We start from the raw sequence: 18,033 nt of genomic DNA, 5'->3' as shown, positions 1-18,033 counted from the left end.
ATCATCGCAGATGATGCAAGAAAGGTAGGAGGAAGTTGAATTGTAGAGGGCTTGCAGGTCAGATATAAAGTTTGGAAATTAATTCTGTGTGTAAGGAAATCCTTATAGGGATTTGGGGCAGGGGAGAAATCCAATTCAGTAAAGATAATGCATAGTGACTTTTATAGCTTTGTCACTGGATCCTCACTGCTTTACATGGTGTTTGGAACTTGTTCTGTGCAAATAAACATGTTAAATGGAATTAATGGGAATTAATTAATAATAAACATTATTAACGAAAACATATTAATAATTGATAATAATAATTAATTAAAATTAATGAATAATAATTAGTAACAATTATATTAATAATAATCAATATATTATTAATAATAAACATGTTAAATGGAATTAATGGGAATAGACTAGATATTGAATTATCAATGAGGTTACTGTAATAATAGTTCAAGAAGAAGGCAGATGTAATCTTATGGGAAGGGAAAGTGTTAAAGAAGGCTGACTTTGACTCTATTCCACAAGTAAGATAGGGATATTGGGAAAAGGGTGCAAGTAGGCAGAAAACAGGCTGTTTGCGGTGAGGGGGAATAAGAAGGATTCTTAATTCTGTTTTGGATTATGTTGTGTTTGAAGTGCTGCTAGGATATCTAGTAAAAGGATTTTTAAGTCTACAGCATTCATGAGCCCTCTTTGAGGGGGTACCATGTTCATATACCTCACTTTATCCATAGTTTATACAGATTTGTACTGATTTCAGTTTGGTATTTTCCTTACATTCCTTACAATTCTGGAGAAGTATCTTATTTTAGTTAGTACCCTACGCAAGAGCTGCCTTAAGCAGAAAGAGAAGGGGAAAATGCATAAAAGAAGATGAATAGTTGGAGGCGAAGTGATCTTCAGATTTCACGCTTTAAGCTCGGTAAATTGTACCCTCCACCTTCATTAGCTCGGGTATCATGGACTAATATATCTTAATAAGGACAGACCCGGTACTTAGAAGCCGGGCGGTAACCGAAAAATAGGCATGTACAAAAACCACTTATAACTGAAAAAGTGGTAAGTCCATTGTGACCAGAGGTGACACGGTAGTTTATTGAGTACTCTTCTGACTGAGGCTTTTATTTGGTAGAATCTTTACAAATTATTTTCCGAGCCCGGCTGCTAGCCTGAATTATAAGGGATTCATTTATTCCTTCCCACGTGCTATTTTGAGCTATATATGATTGGGAGCAGACACGCTCAGTTTATTTGGCCAGAATGTGATGGTCTCCTTCCCTTTCTTTCCCCAAACTTCACAGCTAATTTCCCGACTCTACCACAGTGCAGCTATCCCAAACTCTCCCCTGCATCCAGGCTTTCCCATCCTACTTGGAGTGGAGCTGAATGGATCCTGAATGGTAGGCACTTCCCTCCTACTCCCCACCCCCTACCCGCACCTGGTGGGGACGTGCCCTAGGGACGGTTGGAGCGCACTGCAACGGTCCCTTTTGTCCGGTAGGCGGGCGCCAAAGTGGTCTGGCTGGCGCGGGAGGTGGGGCGCGAGTCGGGGCGGGCTGGTACGACAGGTGGGGGCGCAAGCCAAGCGGGAGACGCCGGGCCAGAGGGGCGTGAGAACCGGCAGTTGGAGCTGGGGATGGGGAAGCTCTCCGGTTTGCAACTGAATACAGCGAAGTAGAAAAAAGCAAGGTGCAAAACGATAAGTATAGTAAGATCATATTTACGTAGGAAGATGCACAGCGTCAGACTGAGTACACACGTATGTACGTAAATGCATTGGAAAAGGTCTGACAGCTCTGTGGAAAGGAGAAAGCTGGGAGGGCGGATGAAGGGAGCTGACTTGGTGCATTGTGTATGTGAGATTCTTAACATTATTATTTAGGAAGAAAATGTGATCATGTAATTGAAAAAATCTGCACTTGGCAAGTTTGTTTCTCCTCTTGGCTTCCCATCGGTAGAGACCTGTTCAGACTCAGACCGCAGGCCAGACAGGAGTCAAGAAAAACGCCTTTCTCCCTTCTCACTGCTTCACCACTTACCCCCCTTCACCTTGACACCGTTGGAATTGGCCTTGGCTTTTGTGGAGAAGCCTTCCTCACAGCCCTGGTCCTTATCACAGATCTGCCTGCAAAACCCTCTCGAAAGGAGGAAACACTTTGAAGAGAGTAAATCACACACAGGCACATAAATACATGAATTAGACCCTATTCCTAAACCGTATTTGATAAATATTAAGATAAAATGTTTACAGGATATATCAATTTTATCTTAAACAGTTGTGCCATGTGTCCTATTAATATGATCACATGATATTAATTTCTTATTTTGAAATAATTTTTGACTTAGAAAAATGTTACACAAATGGTACAAATAATTCCATTAAATCCTTCACCCAGCTTCCCCAGACGTTAGCATTTAACACAACTATAACACAATTATTATAAGTAGGAAATTAGCATTACTACTACTCTGTTCACTATCTACAGATATTATTCAGATTTCTACAACAATTGTTCCTTCCCCTCACCCCAGTCCAGGATTCAATCCAGGATCTCACAATGCATTTAATTGTTATGTTTTACATAGATACTTCTAATTGGTGATAGTTTCTCAATTTTTCTTTTTCATGACTATACTTTTGAAGAATACTACTCGCCATTTTGTGAATGTTCTTCAATTTGGTTGGTTTAGTATTTTCTCATTATTAATTCAGGTTGTGCATTTTTGGGCAAAAATATTAAATAAGTTATTTTGTGCCCTTTCTAGTGCATCATATCAGGAGGCACAAGATGTCAATGTGTCCTTAATGGTGAGGTTAATTAAAATGGTGTCCTTAATGGTGAGGTGGTGGCTGCCAGGTTTGTCCAATGAGAAGTTACGATTTTCCTTTTTGCATTGGGTCATAGGAGGCAGACACCCTCATCATATGTACCTCAGTTTTACCATTCATGATCCTTGACTGCAACAGTTAGTACTAAGGTGTTTGCCATGGTGATTTTTCTACTTCCATCATTCTTACTAAATTTCAATATGAATACTTAAATGCACAATAACTTTTTAAAGGAAAATATTTTTACTGCTTTAACCTAGGGGGGAAAGGCATTTGGAGATTGTGTGATATGCTGTGGAATTAGTGGCTAAAATGGAATTTATGAATGCATTACAGATAACTGAATTCTAAAAGAATAAAACACTATTCTTAATACTTGTAAGGGCATGGATTCTAAAATCACAGTTTACATGGATTTAGAAGCTCATTACTTGAACTGGATTTATTACTCCTGTGTTTGTGCCCATCACTGACCCTTTTGAGGATCTGTTATCTATGAATCCTTTCCTTGCTAAATGGTACAGTAAAATGGTACTTAAAAATAGAACAAAAAGTCTTCGATTTTATTTCTAATATGCTGCTAATTTTTGCTGACATTTGCAAAACTGATCTTTAAATTAACAATACAGTTGAAACTCAGCCAATATCTCACTTTATTTAGCCTCCGTGTTTGCTGAAAAGATTTACTGGAAGTCAATGCACTGTAAGGAGGTGAAATTCTTGTGGGTGAAACTTACATATTTCAATCCATTTGGCTATCAAGCATTTTGATAAGCCTCATTTGATTATGTTACCCTGTGCAGCGTTTTCCCTAACCTTTATTACTGTAGATGGAAAACTGGTCCCAAGATTGGGTCTCAGCCTTGATGTCAATTTTTCTTGCTTTCAGTAAGAAGGAAAACAGGAGAGTAAGTTTAGAGTTTTTGTTGTTGTTGTTTTGTTTATAAATCACTGACCCTTCTGAGTATCTGATATCTATGAATCCCTTACCTGGTAAAATGCACAAACGCACATGTTGCATGAGAGCACAAGCAGTCCCATGTCAAACGGGGGGGAGGTATGGAGGTGGTTATGGGGAGGGAAAAGCTGACTGTCAGAAGCTTCCCAGACACGGTTTTCCCTCCTGCCATATGGCACAGCCAACCTCTCTTGGCAGCTCAGGTGGGGCCGCTAAGGCTACACAGCCCATCTGTCTCCTTGTCATTTCCATCTAACCCCCTCCCTTAACCCCCAATATCATCCTCTCCTTTATTACTTAGCCCCCAGTCTGCTCAGCTTTCTTGCTGGCTCTTCACTCCTCATGAGGTGCTCCCTGTCACCAGCTTTCACCAACTCTTTCACCTCGCTCACCAACTCTTGTTTGGGAAGATAGCGCAGAAACTCAAGTGAGAGAACCTGCCCACTTCCAAATGGCTGCAGCAGAGAAGCACTTGAGTGAATGTCAATGCTCTCCCTTCTCATCAGCACAGAACGCTTGCCACGTTTCCCTGCCTATCTGAAAGTGGAACAAGAGCTGATGAACACGTTGGGGGGATACGTCTAATATCTATGGCTTACACAAACGGTCACCATTACCAACGGAGAGAAAGTCCCGTTGTAACAAAACTTTCTCCCCCCCCCCCCCCCCCCCCGCAAACGGAAAGAACGTGAACTCACAGAACCCGCTTCTTCGCCCGCCAACCCCCTCATCTCCTGCTGGCGTGACAGCCCTCGGCGCCCGGCCCAGCTCAGGCCCGCCAAGGCTCGCGGCAAAGCTTGGCGCTCCAGTGCGCGCCTCCGCGGACAAAGAGCAGGCGGCGGCGAGGCTGGGCTGGAAGGTGGAGGCGGGCCGAGGGGCGCGCCGGGGGGAATCCCTCCCGACTTCTGACGTCACCAAAGCGCTGGCCAATGAGAAGCGGGAGAGGGGGATTCCCGCTCCCGCTGCCGCCCCGCCAGCTTTTTAAACAGTACCCTGGGGAATACTCTCTGGGAGCAGTGGGAGGAATGGGGGAAATGGAGGTTAAGAGCGAAAAATGATGGTCCTGGGGGATGAGACTAGAGGTTTGACGATTAGGCGTCAAGGCTGGCTTAGACCGGGGGGAAAACCAGAGCCGATCGAGGTGAGGCCGAACACCCGGCAGGGGAAAATCCTCCTGAGATGGAGTGGAAACTGGAGCGCACCGCCCCGCGGAGGGTCCGGACGGAAGAAGAGATGCTGTGGGTGAGTAACGTCCTTTTGTTTCCCAGCCCCGACTCCCTGAAGGGGACTCTGCCCGCTGAGGACCAACAGGTAGGACAAACTCTAAACCCCGATCCTTCATTTTGCGATGTGTAATTTAGTTGTGTTCTAGAGGTGCCTGGCTGGTAGAGAAAATGAGTAAATGGGGTTGGACAAGCTGAGGATCTAGAAACATTCCGCACCTAACATTATGATTTTTCTCTCCATATGTTATATATATTTTCCAAGGAGAACGTCATGCGGGTGCTCGCCAAAGACATGAAGCAAAAGAGAAGTCAAGGTTCTCCCAAGGTAAGTGTCTAGTGCTTACTGTGGTTCTCTTAATTCTGATTTTGAACAAACTAATTTTTCCTAAAGAAGGTACTTGTTGGAAGTACGGCCTGGTCTAAGAATATGAAAATTTAAAAAATCAGTCTCCTAAAATATCACTAACTGCAGAGTCTAATTATACACCCTCCCCCCACATTTCTATAAGAAACTGAAGATCCCTGACAAGAGTAATTGTTTGTATATCCATGGGGCTTTCTAGTTTTTGGCTCAACAGAAAAGGATAAAGCTTGGATGTAGGCAGCGCATTGCTAGCTGGCTGTTACTATTTCATTTTAACAGTTGCGAATTGTACTTTCCTCTGTTGCATTTAAAAGCTTGCCCCCCAAAGAAATGGAAATGGTGCCATCTTGTGGATAATCGGGAGAAGTGGCCTAATCCAAGGTCGATCCTCACGTTAAAATTGATCCAATGTATTACTTTTTCTCCTTCAAAGTCTGAAGCCAAGGCCTGTAGCTTCTCTCTTCATCAGTGTAAGAATAAAACAAATATAAACGAGTTTTTCTTATTTTTACTACATAAACATCCCTCATATGCTTTAAATCTCTCATAATCACCATTCACCTTGCTTCTCTCTACACGAACTTGTTCTTATTCCTCTAAACTTTACTCATAGATTCTAGTTTCAAACCCATTAACATTTTTACAGATTTTTCTTAATCTTTTAAAAATCTTGCAATATTTAAGTGGTGACACAATAAATCAAACACATAACAGCCCTTTCAGAATGCAATGCCTAATGTTATTTATAATGGGGGACAAAATAATGACAACTTAAGTCCCTAAATACTTTAAGAATGATTTTTTCCTTCCAAAATAGCTACAGTTTTCTTTTACACCAAAATTATGCACTTCCATGACTCCTAAATATTTTCCTTCCTAATACAGACAATTGGTCTTTTGGTCAGTAAAGAGAAAATATTTCTCAGTAAAGAGAAATAATTGGAAAAGCTACAGTTAAGTATAACTTTGCAAAACCATATTTTGATATCCAAGCATTTACTGTGGAACAGCTAAGTGCAAGTGTTCTGAAAGTTTGTCTTTTTAAATTTTTGCTGAGATTTAAAAATAGTATTTTTTTTTTTATAATAATTTTGGAGTAACAAGTTTTATTTATGAGTTTTCTTTTCTGTGACTATTAAGATTACAGTTCGGCTACTGTGTTTCATATTGCATACAGTAGCTTCAGTGACTTCATGGGCCATGAAAAGCAGCAGTGACCTGAGTCAGGTAGGCAGTGTATTGTTAGCTGGCTGTTTTGGGTCAATGTGGCAGCCACAACTACCCTGCCACTTGCTTCTGGACAAATTCTTCTTGCTAACAAGCTGCACTGGTTTCCTGTGTGTGATGGGTTGGCAGTGTATTGTTAGCTGGTTGAAGATGTGAATGACATCAGCTAACATGCAACTGCTATCTTATTGCATATACAATGAACATCAGAGTATAATTGATTCTGTAATTAGTGTGTGTGTTTGGTGCATATGTATACTTTTTGCTATGAACCAGGGCACTGGTAACCATAATACTTGTAATTGCTCTTCAGTCACTCAATTATAACACCATAGACAGTGTTACAAATGGTGAAGAAAGCAATACATTTTTTTTTAATTTTTAAATATTTATTTTTGAGACAGAGACAGAATGCGAGTGTGGGAGGGACACAGACGGAGGGAGACACAGAATCCGAAGCAGTCTCTAGGCTCTGAGCTGTCAGTACGGAGCTTGACATGGGGCTCAAACCCACAAACTGTGAGATTATGACCTGAGCTGAAGTCGGATGCTCAACTGACTGAGCCACCCAGGCGCCCCCAATATAATTAATTCTTAAAATTTTTTTCCAGGTAATATTTTTGGAGTCCTGGGTACACAGTATGAAAGTATTTGTGAAATTATTTTTTTTAGTATTTATTTTTAATATAAAATTTGGAATACAATGACAATTTGAAAAGGAAAGCCTAAACTCTTTCCCCCAGTTTTCAACTAAGTCTATAGTATTCTTTCTAGATAATCAGCTTCTTAATATGCCATTAGAGCAGGTCTCTGTAACCATGTGTATGTACCAGCTGAAGAGAGAATGGAGAGGTAACTTTGAAGATGAATCAATCAACTCAAACATTTTCACTTGAAATATCAAGAAAAGTGGAAATTTTGGGGTGTGGTTGGGGGATGTGGTTGAATTGTTTGCAGGATTTGCCTGAATTTTTCACTTCATTTTCTGTCAAGTCACAGACTCATAAAATATTTGAGCATGATATTTAGCTTGTGAAGTGGGAAGAACTAACTGTACCATATGCTTTTAAATATTTTCTGATTCCTGTGGAGGCCATTTTGACCCATGCAACAGTGTTCAGGAACTTGCTGGGTCCCAGATAAACAGTGACATCAGTGTCCTCATGTGGGCATTTGCAGCAAGTTCGTGAAGCTGACTTTAGGTGGTCTGGTCAATTAGTTATATTCTAAGTGAGATGTGAGAAATATATTACAGTCCACTGTAGTGAATTACAAATTACTGATTTAACAATTTTTATTCTTATTTAAGTTTAAACATTTAAAACCATGGGAGATTTATACCTATAATTTGATTCTTTATGCATTTTGCTACTTTCATATCCTCTTTTCATTGTTGCCCATTTCATTTTCAGCATTTTTCTGTGTGTGTTTAAGGATCCCTCCCATGTAAATACTGTTTTCATCATTTTTCTTACAAGGCTAAATTTCAACATGTTATTTTTTATGGAAAGCCACTGACTTGTTGATAAAAATAAAACCTACTTAATTTAGAAGGCTTGGCCTTTGTGTTTTAATTTTTTTACACTAAAGAATGAGACATAAAATGCAAACATTTATACTCAATAAACAATACATATTTAAAGCTGTTCTTCACTTCCATATTCAGGAGATGATGAGAAAGAGAGAGAGAATGGAATGCATGAAAGATGAATTAAGGAGATCAGTGGGTAAGGAGGAGAATGAATATATATATTCAAATGAAGAATGTCTCCATAGGAATCAGAGGGAAAGACAGGGACCCACAACTGGGACATCAAAGCCACTCTATTCCTTTCCTCCAAAAAGAGAAGGCTTCACTCTGCAAGGTATGGCCTTACCAGTTCAGCGAGAGGAAGGAAGAGTGGGGAGGAGTGTGGTATATTAGTTTCTAGGCGTGACAGTTATTAGAATTTTATTATTCCATGGGAAAGATGAAATCAAGGTGAGGAATACACATGGATAAAGTGTTCACATTATAGCCACGCCCAAACATCCTTTTTTCCCCCAAAGAAACACTATGAATGAATGTAATGTTTTGTACAGGGACCAACCAAGACTTCTTAGCTTCTGCAAGGTAGTCTTGAAAGAGAGTTAATATGTTGAAAATATAGAGAAATACAGGTTTTGTTTTTCTGCTTAGGCTTTGTCTACAATTTTTTTTTTTACAGTAGTATTTTCCTACCTGAGACTACCTGCAGACAATTCAGTGAAATCATTAGATTTTACTGTGATTATATAGCATATTGTTAGCAGCTTTTCATATTTCAGGGACTGTAGTTCCACATTTTCACATAAGCCACCAAAACAGTATATTTATAAAAATAAATAATATATGTTTTTGCTCTAGATTGAGCTCTTTGGCGATCCTTATGATAACCTAATCAAGTCTGATTTTTAAAAGTTTTTGTGTTCTGGATCCAACGTAAAGTGGTTTGTGTGAACTGAGTGTTAAATTTTCAGAAATCTGGCATGCCAGTTATTAAAGCATTGGTAGCTGGAAGTTGGCCATGTGGGAGCATTTATACCATGGAAATTGGCAAATGCTGCAAACTGGAACCCCTCCTCCAGAGAGGTGGTTATTACTTCCCAGCCACCACTGTGTGCAGGCTATATATACTACAATCGCTAGGAATTATATATAGGCACATATATACATTAAGATTATACTAATTATTAAGCATTTTTGAAAATGAAGTATGACTTTCATGGTATACTTCAGGCAAATTCCTATTTATTCCAATCTCCCAGCACCACGGCTATGTCTGCTATGAGATGAAGATCAGGAGTTAGAAGGAAGTACTCCTTTCCACCTTCCAAATACACAAAAACAAACTTCAAGCCAACGAACTACTGACCACAATGAAATGAATTTGATTTTGTCCATGAGTACCTTTTTACATGATGCCAGCTATTTTTCTGTTATACTTTTCAATTTAGACAGTAGCAGTCTATGTCCAAGGCTGTTTGATGCCGAGACAGGGAAGAGAGGCTCAATTCAAGAAGATGCAATTTTTTCTCTTTATGTATATATACCTGGCAGAATTCGTATAAGACACTGGAGTTATGGGTTGAGCAGTACATCAGCAAATGGCTTCACACACTCTTTAGTACACAGAGGCTAATTGTTACAGAACCCTGAATGGACACCTACTTGCCACACTTTCAAATCCCCACCTGCCTTCCCTGCATACCCAAAGGGGAAGGGGAGAGAACCAAGGACTGACTATAGTAGAGACTGTAGGTTGAATAAACACGGAGGATTGGAGATATGTAAGTGAAAACCCCCTTTATATGGCTTTGGAGAGAACTAGTGACTTTGGGCAGGATGGACATCTGAACTGCATTCACTGGGACAGTCCTGGTCATTCCCCACCACAGCAGCAGTCTTGTGGCACTTGTAAATGGGGTGTATGGCAAGAATGCTCTGAGAACAATACTTGGAAAGTTTGCCCTTAACAAAATTTTGCTTAGAGTCTCAGAATTCAAACTGCTTAGGCTCAGAATTCAAACTGCTTCTATGTTCTTGGGGCAAAATTGCAAAGGACACATAGGCTTGTTAGGTGGCTTTTATTTCTTCAAAAATAATTCAGATTACTGATTCCAGTCCTGATCACATAAGACACCTTGTCAAGCACGATCATTGACTTGGAAGGTTGGAAGGGGCTCTTTGTTCAGTCTGACCTCCCTAAGTTTATGGGTGAGGAAATCTGAAAGTAGTCGTGTGATTTGCCCAACATCATACAGCTGGTGAGGGGTACAAGCAGGTTTGCTGACACACTAACCTGGCATTCTTGAGGCTATCCTTGTGAATCTTCTGGACCTCTAAGAGAAACTGTGCCTCCCCCCAGCCCCCAGATATCTTACTAAATACAATCAGAGCTGTGTGGCTGGATATATGCTTTGAAGCAGAAGGTGTTCCAGGAAATATTTTTGGTTTCTCCAAGGACTTTAAACACTTGCAAAGAACTATATGCTGAGGTGGCATTACTGACTTCACCATAAAAAAATCTTTACTTTCATTAATCAGGACAGTATATGGGGGCCAGCTCACAGCTATTTAGATTGGGTCTTCCTTCTTGGCCAAATTTTACATAACTGCCTTTTTACTTTTTTTTTTTTCTTTAGCCCTAGTATTCCTATTCATTTCATGAAATGAATATATATTTAGTGGGGCAATAATTAGCCTTCATCAACTTGGCAAGTTGCTTTATCAGCCAATAATGAGAAGATGGACAGAATATAAAGGTTATGATAAAGGAGAAAAAGCATGTTGTGACTCGGTCAAAAGGTTTAGTGATTGCTGATGCTTAAGACTGGTGTAATTAGTCCCTCCCTTTTTTACCTTCAGACCTTTGACTATTTAGAGTTGATTCTTATTATTTTAGCCATCAGAATGATGCAGCACTGAATTCTTTCCAAAAGGTTAATCTAATCTGAATAAATTAGCAACCAGTATTAATATATAAAGAATTGAGCTAAATAATCATATACTCATAGCCTTTTTCTTACTCTTGGGATTTTTACTCAGCAATTAATATTCTATTTATAAAATTTGAGTTTCTTCTGGAAAATAATAGAGAAATATTGACAATGATGAAGGTTTTTCAAATGTTAGGATAGTGTCATTTATAAATGACTATTTGGGCAGATACAGTAAAACATACTATGAACCTGTACTTAAAAAAGAAAACAGAAAAAAAACAACTAAAGAAACAAAATTCCTGTGCCTGAAACAAAAGTACATAATGATTTGAATCTCTCTATATATTTAACATTTTTTCAGTGTTTATTTTTTATTTTATTACATAAAAATAGCCATTTACAGTTAGTTAATCCAGAAAATTCAGTCACACACAGTGTCTTGAATTCAAACAGAGGTCTAGTGGATTGGCATTTCCATTAAGTACAATCCTGAAAATGTCAAGTCGAACAACAGGATATTGAAGCACATTGATGACTGTATTTTGAATTATTTAGTGTGATCTGATGAAATACTTAGTATATTTCATTTTGATTCTTTAGATACTCTTTATTTTTGTTTTGGGTAACATCTCTGTCCTGGGGGCATTATTCATTACCACTCACTGGCAAGGTATCATAAAAACAAACAAACAAAAAATCCGTCAGTGCCGTATTTAATTGTCAGAGTATTTAAATTGAGACCAAACCCCCCCTCCCCTTGACATTTCTATATTCCGACTACGGCATTTGAATGACTCACTGGCATTTTCATAGGTCCTCTTTCTTTTTTATGATCATTTGTCTAATCAGAGCTGCTATCTCAGGCCTGATGACTTCAATGGGTTCCTCTGGCCTCCAGGTTTTCACAACTTGACCCTCAGGGTTGACCAGATACTTCCAAAAATTCCACCTTGGTTCTTTCTTTGAAGAATCTAAAGTACCAGAATATATTTTCATAAGCATAATTTTATTTTTTGTCAAGATTTTCATTTCTATTAGTATCTATGTAAGTGATAACTTAAGAATCAAGTTCTAAGATTATCATAATGTCAAAAGCAAAACAAAACAAAAAATAAAACACCCAAACAAGGCAAAACTCAAGCTCCAAGTAACCATATTTCTGTACATTTGGTGACTTCACTGATGATTCTACTGGTCCGGAATCATGAAACAAAGTGGTTTATTCTGGATTTATTGATCTAAATAACAAAAAAGTTGGGGCGTCTGGGTGGCTCAGTCAGCTAAGTGTCTGACTTCAGCTCAGGTCATGAGCTCACAGTTCATGAGTTCGAGCCACACGTCAGGCTTTGTGTTGAGAGCTCAGAGCCTGGAGCCTGCTTCAAACTCTGTGTCTCCCTCTCTCTGCCCCTCCCCTGCTCATGTTCTGTGTTTCTCTCTCTCTCTCTCTGTCTGTCTCAAAAATAATACACATTAAGAAAACTAAAAAAAAACAGCAACAAAAAATTTACCTTGTCACTAGCTCAAAACTTTCAGTTTCTTAACATTTTTAAAGATAAAATGATACTCTATGGTCCTTGGTAATGGCCTGTACGGAATTCTTTACATATTAAATATACCTATGTTTTTAGTATTGTTACATATTATGTAGAGGAAAACAGAAAGGAATTCTAAATCACATTATTTTGTTTCTAAGTTTTTATTTTAATTCTAGTTAGTTAACATACAGTATTAAGTCATATTGGGAAATTATGTGGTCCTTTTGAACCATCCTAATGTATGTAAGAAATGTATTTTCCATTTACATTATCCAGAATTGATGTTCATTATTGACTAACATGTGAAAAAAATATAAACAACTACTTAAGATGTATCTAGTGTCTACTATGTGCCCAGGAATGTATGCTCATTGCTTTAAATGGATCCTTTTGTTGAATCTTTACAGCAACCCTGTGAAATGGGTATTATCATTAACCCCATTTTGCAGATGAGAAAAATGGAGTCTTAGACTCGAGGTCTTGTGGCTAATGAGCGGTAGAGCCAGCCCTGATATCTAGACCTTCTACTCCTATACTTCCCACTCCTACTTCCTACACCAAGCAGATTTTAGGAGGAAGATGACAAATTCATTTTTTTACAGGAGGGGATTCAGGTGTATGTGGGACATTCTGTCAGAGGAGGCAGGTGAGTATAAGGCTTTGGGGCTTAGGAGAGAGAGCTCAGTCAGGGAAAGGGGATAGAATAAGAAGAGCTCCAGTGGGCCGTGGCACAATCCTGAGAATCAGCACAGTTAAGGGTGGATGGAAAAGAGGAACCTGAAAAGAAGAAACAGAAGGGCCCAGAGTGGCAGTCACTGGTACCTGCTAGGTTCAAGAGATTCATGGAGCAAGAAGCCAGACACAGTCATCTAAGAAGGTAATTGAGACGGGGAGGCAGAAATTGTAAGTATTAACTATTCTTTTAGAAATAGCGATGAAATTGGTAGAAGGAACACACTGTCTAGAGTTTTGAAGGTGTGGAATGCTTTGCTTTGGGCTGGGAGAAAGAAGCAGTGAGGGAGCATAGGTTAAAATTAAGAAATAAAAATAAAAAGTAGCCTGATTACTTATATGTGTTTTACTTGGAGTACTGTGCCAAGCATTTCAATTTATTTCATTATTAGAGAAAAATATTTTTGACTAGAGCAAACATCAAGGACTCCGTGTGAGCATCCTATTATTACATGAAAGCCATCTTAACATCATTTTGCAAAATTGCTCTTTTCTATAATGGAAAATGTGTCTCTAAAGATAATGCCCTCCAGGGCAGAGCTCTGTCTACCTGACGTAAACATCTTTGAGAGTTAGGAAAAGGCACTCTTCCAGGCCAGTACAGTCCCCCAGCACATGCCTTGCTATGGCTGAGCTTCAGCCCGCATTTGCCTCCCCGCCCAGATGCCCTGTTTAGTGACACCTGCACACATGTGCACTGTGATCACATGATCAGTTACTGTCAATTTTGGCTAGTTTTAAAAAACTCATTTCCATTTGGCTATGATCTCATAGTCTTCATCTCTGGAGCTTCATCTAACTTCATTGAAACCTTAAATCACTTACTTTTTTGATTACACAAGGGTAGGTGGAACATTATGTTGATTTTCCCCAGAAATTTAATGTTTTAAAAAGATTCTGATTTCACACTTAAATTTTGTAGAACATCATGAAGTGGCTTACTAGACTGGAAGCTTGATTGCCTGACTGAGGTCACTGTTTTATCAAAATTCAAATTATCTGCAGTGAGAATAGGGACTGAGGGTATCATCTGTATAAGTCAGATGAGAGGACATTAACTGAATGTCCTTTGTTTTTTATCTATTATGATTAAAAAAATTTTTTTTAAATCTTTATTCATTTTTGAAAGAGAGAGAGAGAGACAGAGCATGAAGGGGACAGGGGCAGAGAGAGAGGGAGACACAGAATCCAAAGTAGGCTCCAGGCTCTCAGCTGTCAGCACAGAGCCTGAGCTGAAGTTGGATGCTTAGCCTACTGAGCCACCCAGGCGTCCCTGAATGCTCTTTAGAATAGTGTTAGGCACAGTGTAAGAAACATATAAATACTTTACGTCTATTAACACACTTAATCCTCCAAATTATCTTATATTGATAATCTTATTTTACAAGTGAGGAATAAGGCACAGAGAAGTTAAGTCATGTAGCTGAAGCCACACAGCAAAACTAACAGAGCAGGGACTTGAATCCAGGTAGGTTGCGGCTAAAACCTATTTCCCTAGTCACTATACTTTACTACTGTTATGCTAACTGACCCAGGAAAATCTTTAAACAGATTTCTGTAGCTAGCCTAATTTTAGAGACAATGTAACACTATCGTCCTCAAAAAAAAAAAAAAATTCTTATATTCTGTTTTGAATTTTAGCAAAAACAGAGATATTATTCATCCATGAAGACAATATCTCAGACAAGGGAACTTAAAATTAATCACAAAGATATGTCTAATAATGCCCAGCAATATTCATGAGACATGGATAGCATTGGTAATGGGGAGGGACATTAACCCAAGTGCCAGTTAAATAAGAGAGGAATTAAGGTATTTTGTGAAGATAGCCATGACCACATTTCGGCTAAATTCTTCAGGAAAGTGATCATAAGGAAAAGAATACACCGGAGTCGACTTATTTTGCCATTCAAGAAGTTAAAACATTGATTTCAGAGAAGCATAACTTCTAGAAAGTCACCAAGGATGAGATTCTGGCTTTCTGATGGTTTTACCAAACTTTCCCACTTAAAGCATTTCACATGAAATAGAAAGAGTACGGTCCTGGTACATTTGTTTTAAAAATGAAAAGCAATTGAAAACATTAACTTGATGAGGCAAAGTAGATATTTACCAACAAGAAATCTGAATGCAGGTTCTGCTTCAGATCCTAGAATCTTAATCTTGTGGAAGATGGGGAATGTCACGCCGTAGTTATTTCTTGCAAAAGATACAACTTCCTTGCTGGGGCGGGGCTCCGATTCTCCAAACTGATTGCACGGAAAAGCCAAGACGCTGAAGTGGAATGGTCCAAACTCTTTGTGCAGTTCCTGCAGTGCTAAGTAATTTCTGTCTGTGAGTTGGCAGTCACTAGCCACGTTTACAACTAGTGCAACCTCCCGGAAAAAGAAAAAAATCCAACCGGAAAGTGAAGCAAATAAAAAGATTAAAAAAAAATATTCTGCAAGTAGTTAAAATCCTAAACCATTTTGAAGCTGATGGTTATTTTATATTTTTAGACATACCCAATTTTGTTGAAAATCATAACCTGGATGCATGAGTTAAGACTCTGAAAAATCACTACCATTAAAAAAGCATCAGGCACAACAGTTTAAGATAAAAGAAAATACGATCATTGATAAGAGTGCTTTTTAATGTTGCTAGTTTATGGAAGTAGTATTTTTTAATGTCTCCATATTCACATTACTAATTATAAAAATTTCCTAAACAACTTACAGTGTTAATTTAGCATGCCTCTGAAAACAGGATAATCAGCTTATCAATTAGAAGTACTGTATATATACACGATGAGAACTCTGATGGTCAGAGTGATATACTAATTACATTACTTTGAAAACTAAATTATAACTTAGGACCCTTTATCAACGAAAAATTGATTCCATTAAAGTAAACAGAGAAATCAACAAGCAGTAGGAAAAAAAACAACAAAAAACAGAAGATACAACTTACTTTGCCTTTAAACTTTTCCAGAGAAACCGTTCTTCCTTTTGCATCTTTCACTTCAAAGGCATAAAAGCTGTTGATTTTAGGTTTTAGGAATTTTAGTTGTAGAAGAAATAACATTACTGTGCATAGAACCATAGACAGTAAAACTGCAAATACCTTTGCTTTCGGCCCCGAACATCTTAAAGGGTAAGCTGTAAGAGGCTCCATTTTGGATGATTCTAGAGGGAAGTCTCAGCAGGCTGGAATTCAAGGAGGAGCTGAAACTTGAAACCAGCTCAGTTTAACGGAAAACCAGGAAGGACAGATGGGGTCCTTTCACTGCTAAGGAATAGAAAGACCCTTCTCAGATGGGGAATGGAACGAGACTCCTGGATAAAACAGAGTGCTAAAGAATTTCGATGTATTTATGATGCCTATTGCAATCTTCGCTAGGAAGATCAGGACTGTTTCGAGAGCTCTTTAACATTCTCCTGACAAAATTTTTCACCAGAAGATGGTGCCCTTGTAGGGTGAAAGCTGGGGAGTGAGTGCTCCCAGTAACTGGGCGAATGTAGAGGAGTGGGTTAAATACCATCCAGGAATAGTTCAGAGTGTAGATTAAACGTGCTCTATTAACATGATGTATAACCTGAAGGGGTTTAATATTATGTGTATGGATTAAACTTGCTACACAAGTTCAAGATATTTACAGTGGAAAGGGCAGAAAAATAACTGAAGTGGCTACTTACTTTGACCTCATCTCATTAAGGCAATGCCAGGTGAATATAATAAAAATAAATAGATTAGATACAATGTGAAGGCTTTAAAAAACCCTCCTCTATCATAAAGCCAACTATAGGCCAGTGTTTTTCAAATTTTTGATCCTGACTCCCAGTAAGAAATGCACTTTATAATTTAACTCAGATGCATGTAACTGAGAAGTCTGATTAAATGATCCTTCCTTCCCCTTTGAACTTTGATACGCCTGTGGCAGTTTTAAAACAGCCTGGCTCTGACCCCTGACAATGAAGGATTTCAGGGTTCACCAATGGTCTGCAACCTGTAGATGGAAAAATACTGCACTTGATAATAAATCAGGAATTTAGCAATTAAATAAGACAATTCTACCAAGAAGGCAAAAATGAACAAGGAAGCCCTCCAAACCCACTTCTACCTTGGTGCATCATCTAGTTGCTTCTTTTTTTTACCTTCACTTTTCCTGTGGCTGTTGTCTCTTACAGGAGGCTTAACTTTACTGTTGAAAATTATAGGGGTAGGTGTGGACAGGAAATGGAGGTAGCTGCATATCCTGAAATCCATGGTTCCTTTAGTCACCTTGGACTCTTCCCCAAGACACACAGCAAATTTCAAATTAAGGTGCCTCATTCTACCTGGTCCTGACTCTTGGTGTCGCTCAGGGGGCTGGTAGCTCTGCCTCCGGAGCCAAACCCACAGCTTAGGCATATAAAACCTGTCAAGAGACTGATAAACCACTTGGCTCCCACTCTTGCAGCCCGATAATAAAGGATACAGTAGAAAAGTATTCTCCTGTAAACCTAATACCCAGTAAACAACAAAAAAGTATACAAAACACGTTGTATCACCTCTTCACTATGATAATTTTACTTTGATGCTCTCTGGCTGAGTTACTGAGAAAGCCAAACTTCATATGACACCCGGACTTCAATTCTCTGACCTTGCTACGCCAAGGTTCTTGGACTTAAAAGTGCTGCCATCACCTGGTGCTTGTTAGAGACGCAGCTATTCAAGCCCCACCTCAG

At 38.9% G+C, this 18,033-nt stretch overlaps 2 protein-coding genes across 8 annotated transcripts in view; one reads left to right on the top strand and one right to left on the bottom strand.

Annotated features, from left to right (window-relative positions):
* Window positions 1-1,562: 1,562 nt before the first annotated feature.
* Window positions 1,563-18,033, top strand: part of CDC20B (cell division cycle 20B) — a 52,836-nt gene continuing 36,365 nt past the window's right edge. For 2 of the 5 annotated variants that reach the window (XM_049649470.1, XM_049649469.1), the window contains exons 1-2: window positions 1,711-5,024; window positions 5,271-5,333. In XM_049649470.1, the coding sequence (XP_049505427.1) occupies window positions 4,962-5,024; window positions 5,271-5,333 (126 nt within the window). In that variant the 5' untranslated portion in view covers window positions 1,711-4,961. Of the gene's footprint in view, window positions 1,684-1,710; window positions 5,025-5,050; window positions 5,334-7,003; window positions 7,040-8,011; window positions 8,153-18,033 lie in introns of those variants that run through there. The other 3 variants (XR_007461720.1, XR_007461721.1, XR_007461722.1) reach the window with 3 other exon arrangements.
* GPX8 (glutathione peroxidase 8 (putative)) lies at window positions 11,406-16,731 on the bottom strand. 3 transcript variants are annotated; one of them, XM_049649466.1, is made up of 3 exons: window positions 16,277-16,694; window positions 15,441-15,702; window positions 11,406-12,031 (listed from the first exon to the last, which is right to left on the bottom strand). In XM_049649466.1, the coding sequence occupies exons 1-3, from the start codon at window positions 16,478-16,480 to the stop codon at window positions 11,868-11,870; spliced, it is 630 nt and encodes a 209-aa protein (XP_049505423.1). In that variant the 5' UTR covers window positions 16,481-16,694; the 3' UTR covers window positions 11,406-11,867. The 3 variants fall into 3 exon arrangements, with proteins under 3 accessions (XP_049505423.1, XP_049505424.1, XP_049505425.1); XM_049649467.1 differs by having other exon boundaries at window positions 16,430-16,615; XM_049649468.1 differs by lacking the exon at window positions 15,441-15,702 and having other exon boundaries at window positions 11,963-12,031; window positions 16,277-16,731.

This window comes from Panthera uncia (genome assembly GCF_023721935.1).
Source record: "Panthera uncia isolate 11264 chromosome A1 unlocalized genomic scaffold, Puncia_PCG_1.0 HiC_scaffold_17, whole genome shotgun sequence".
In the NCBI taxonomy this organism is placed as follows: Eukaryota; Metazoa; Chordata; class Mammalia; order Carnivora; family Felidae; genus Panthera; species Panthera uncia.
Note: the sequence above shows the minus strand (reverse complement) of the source record. Positions and strands in the feature narration are given on the sequence as shown.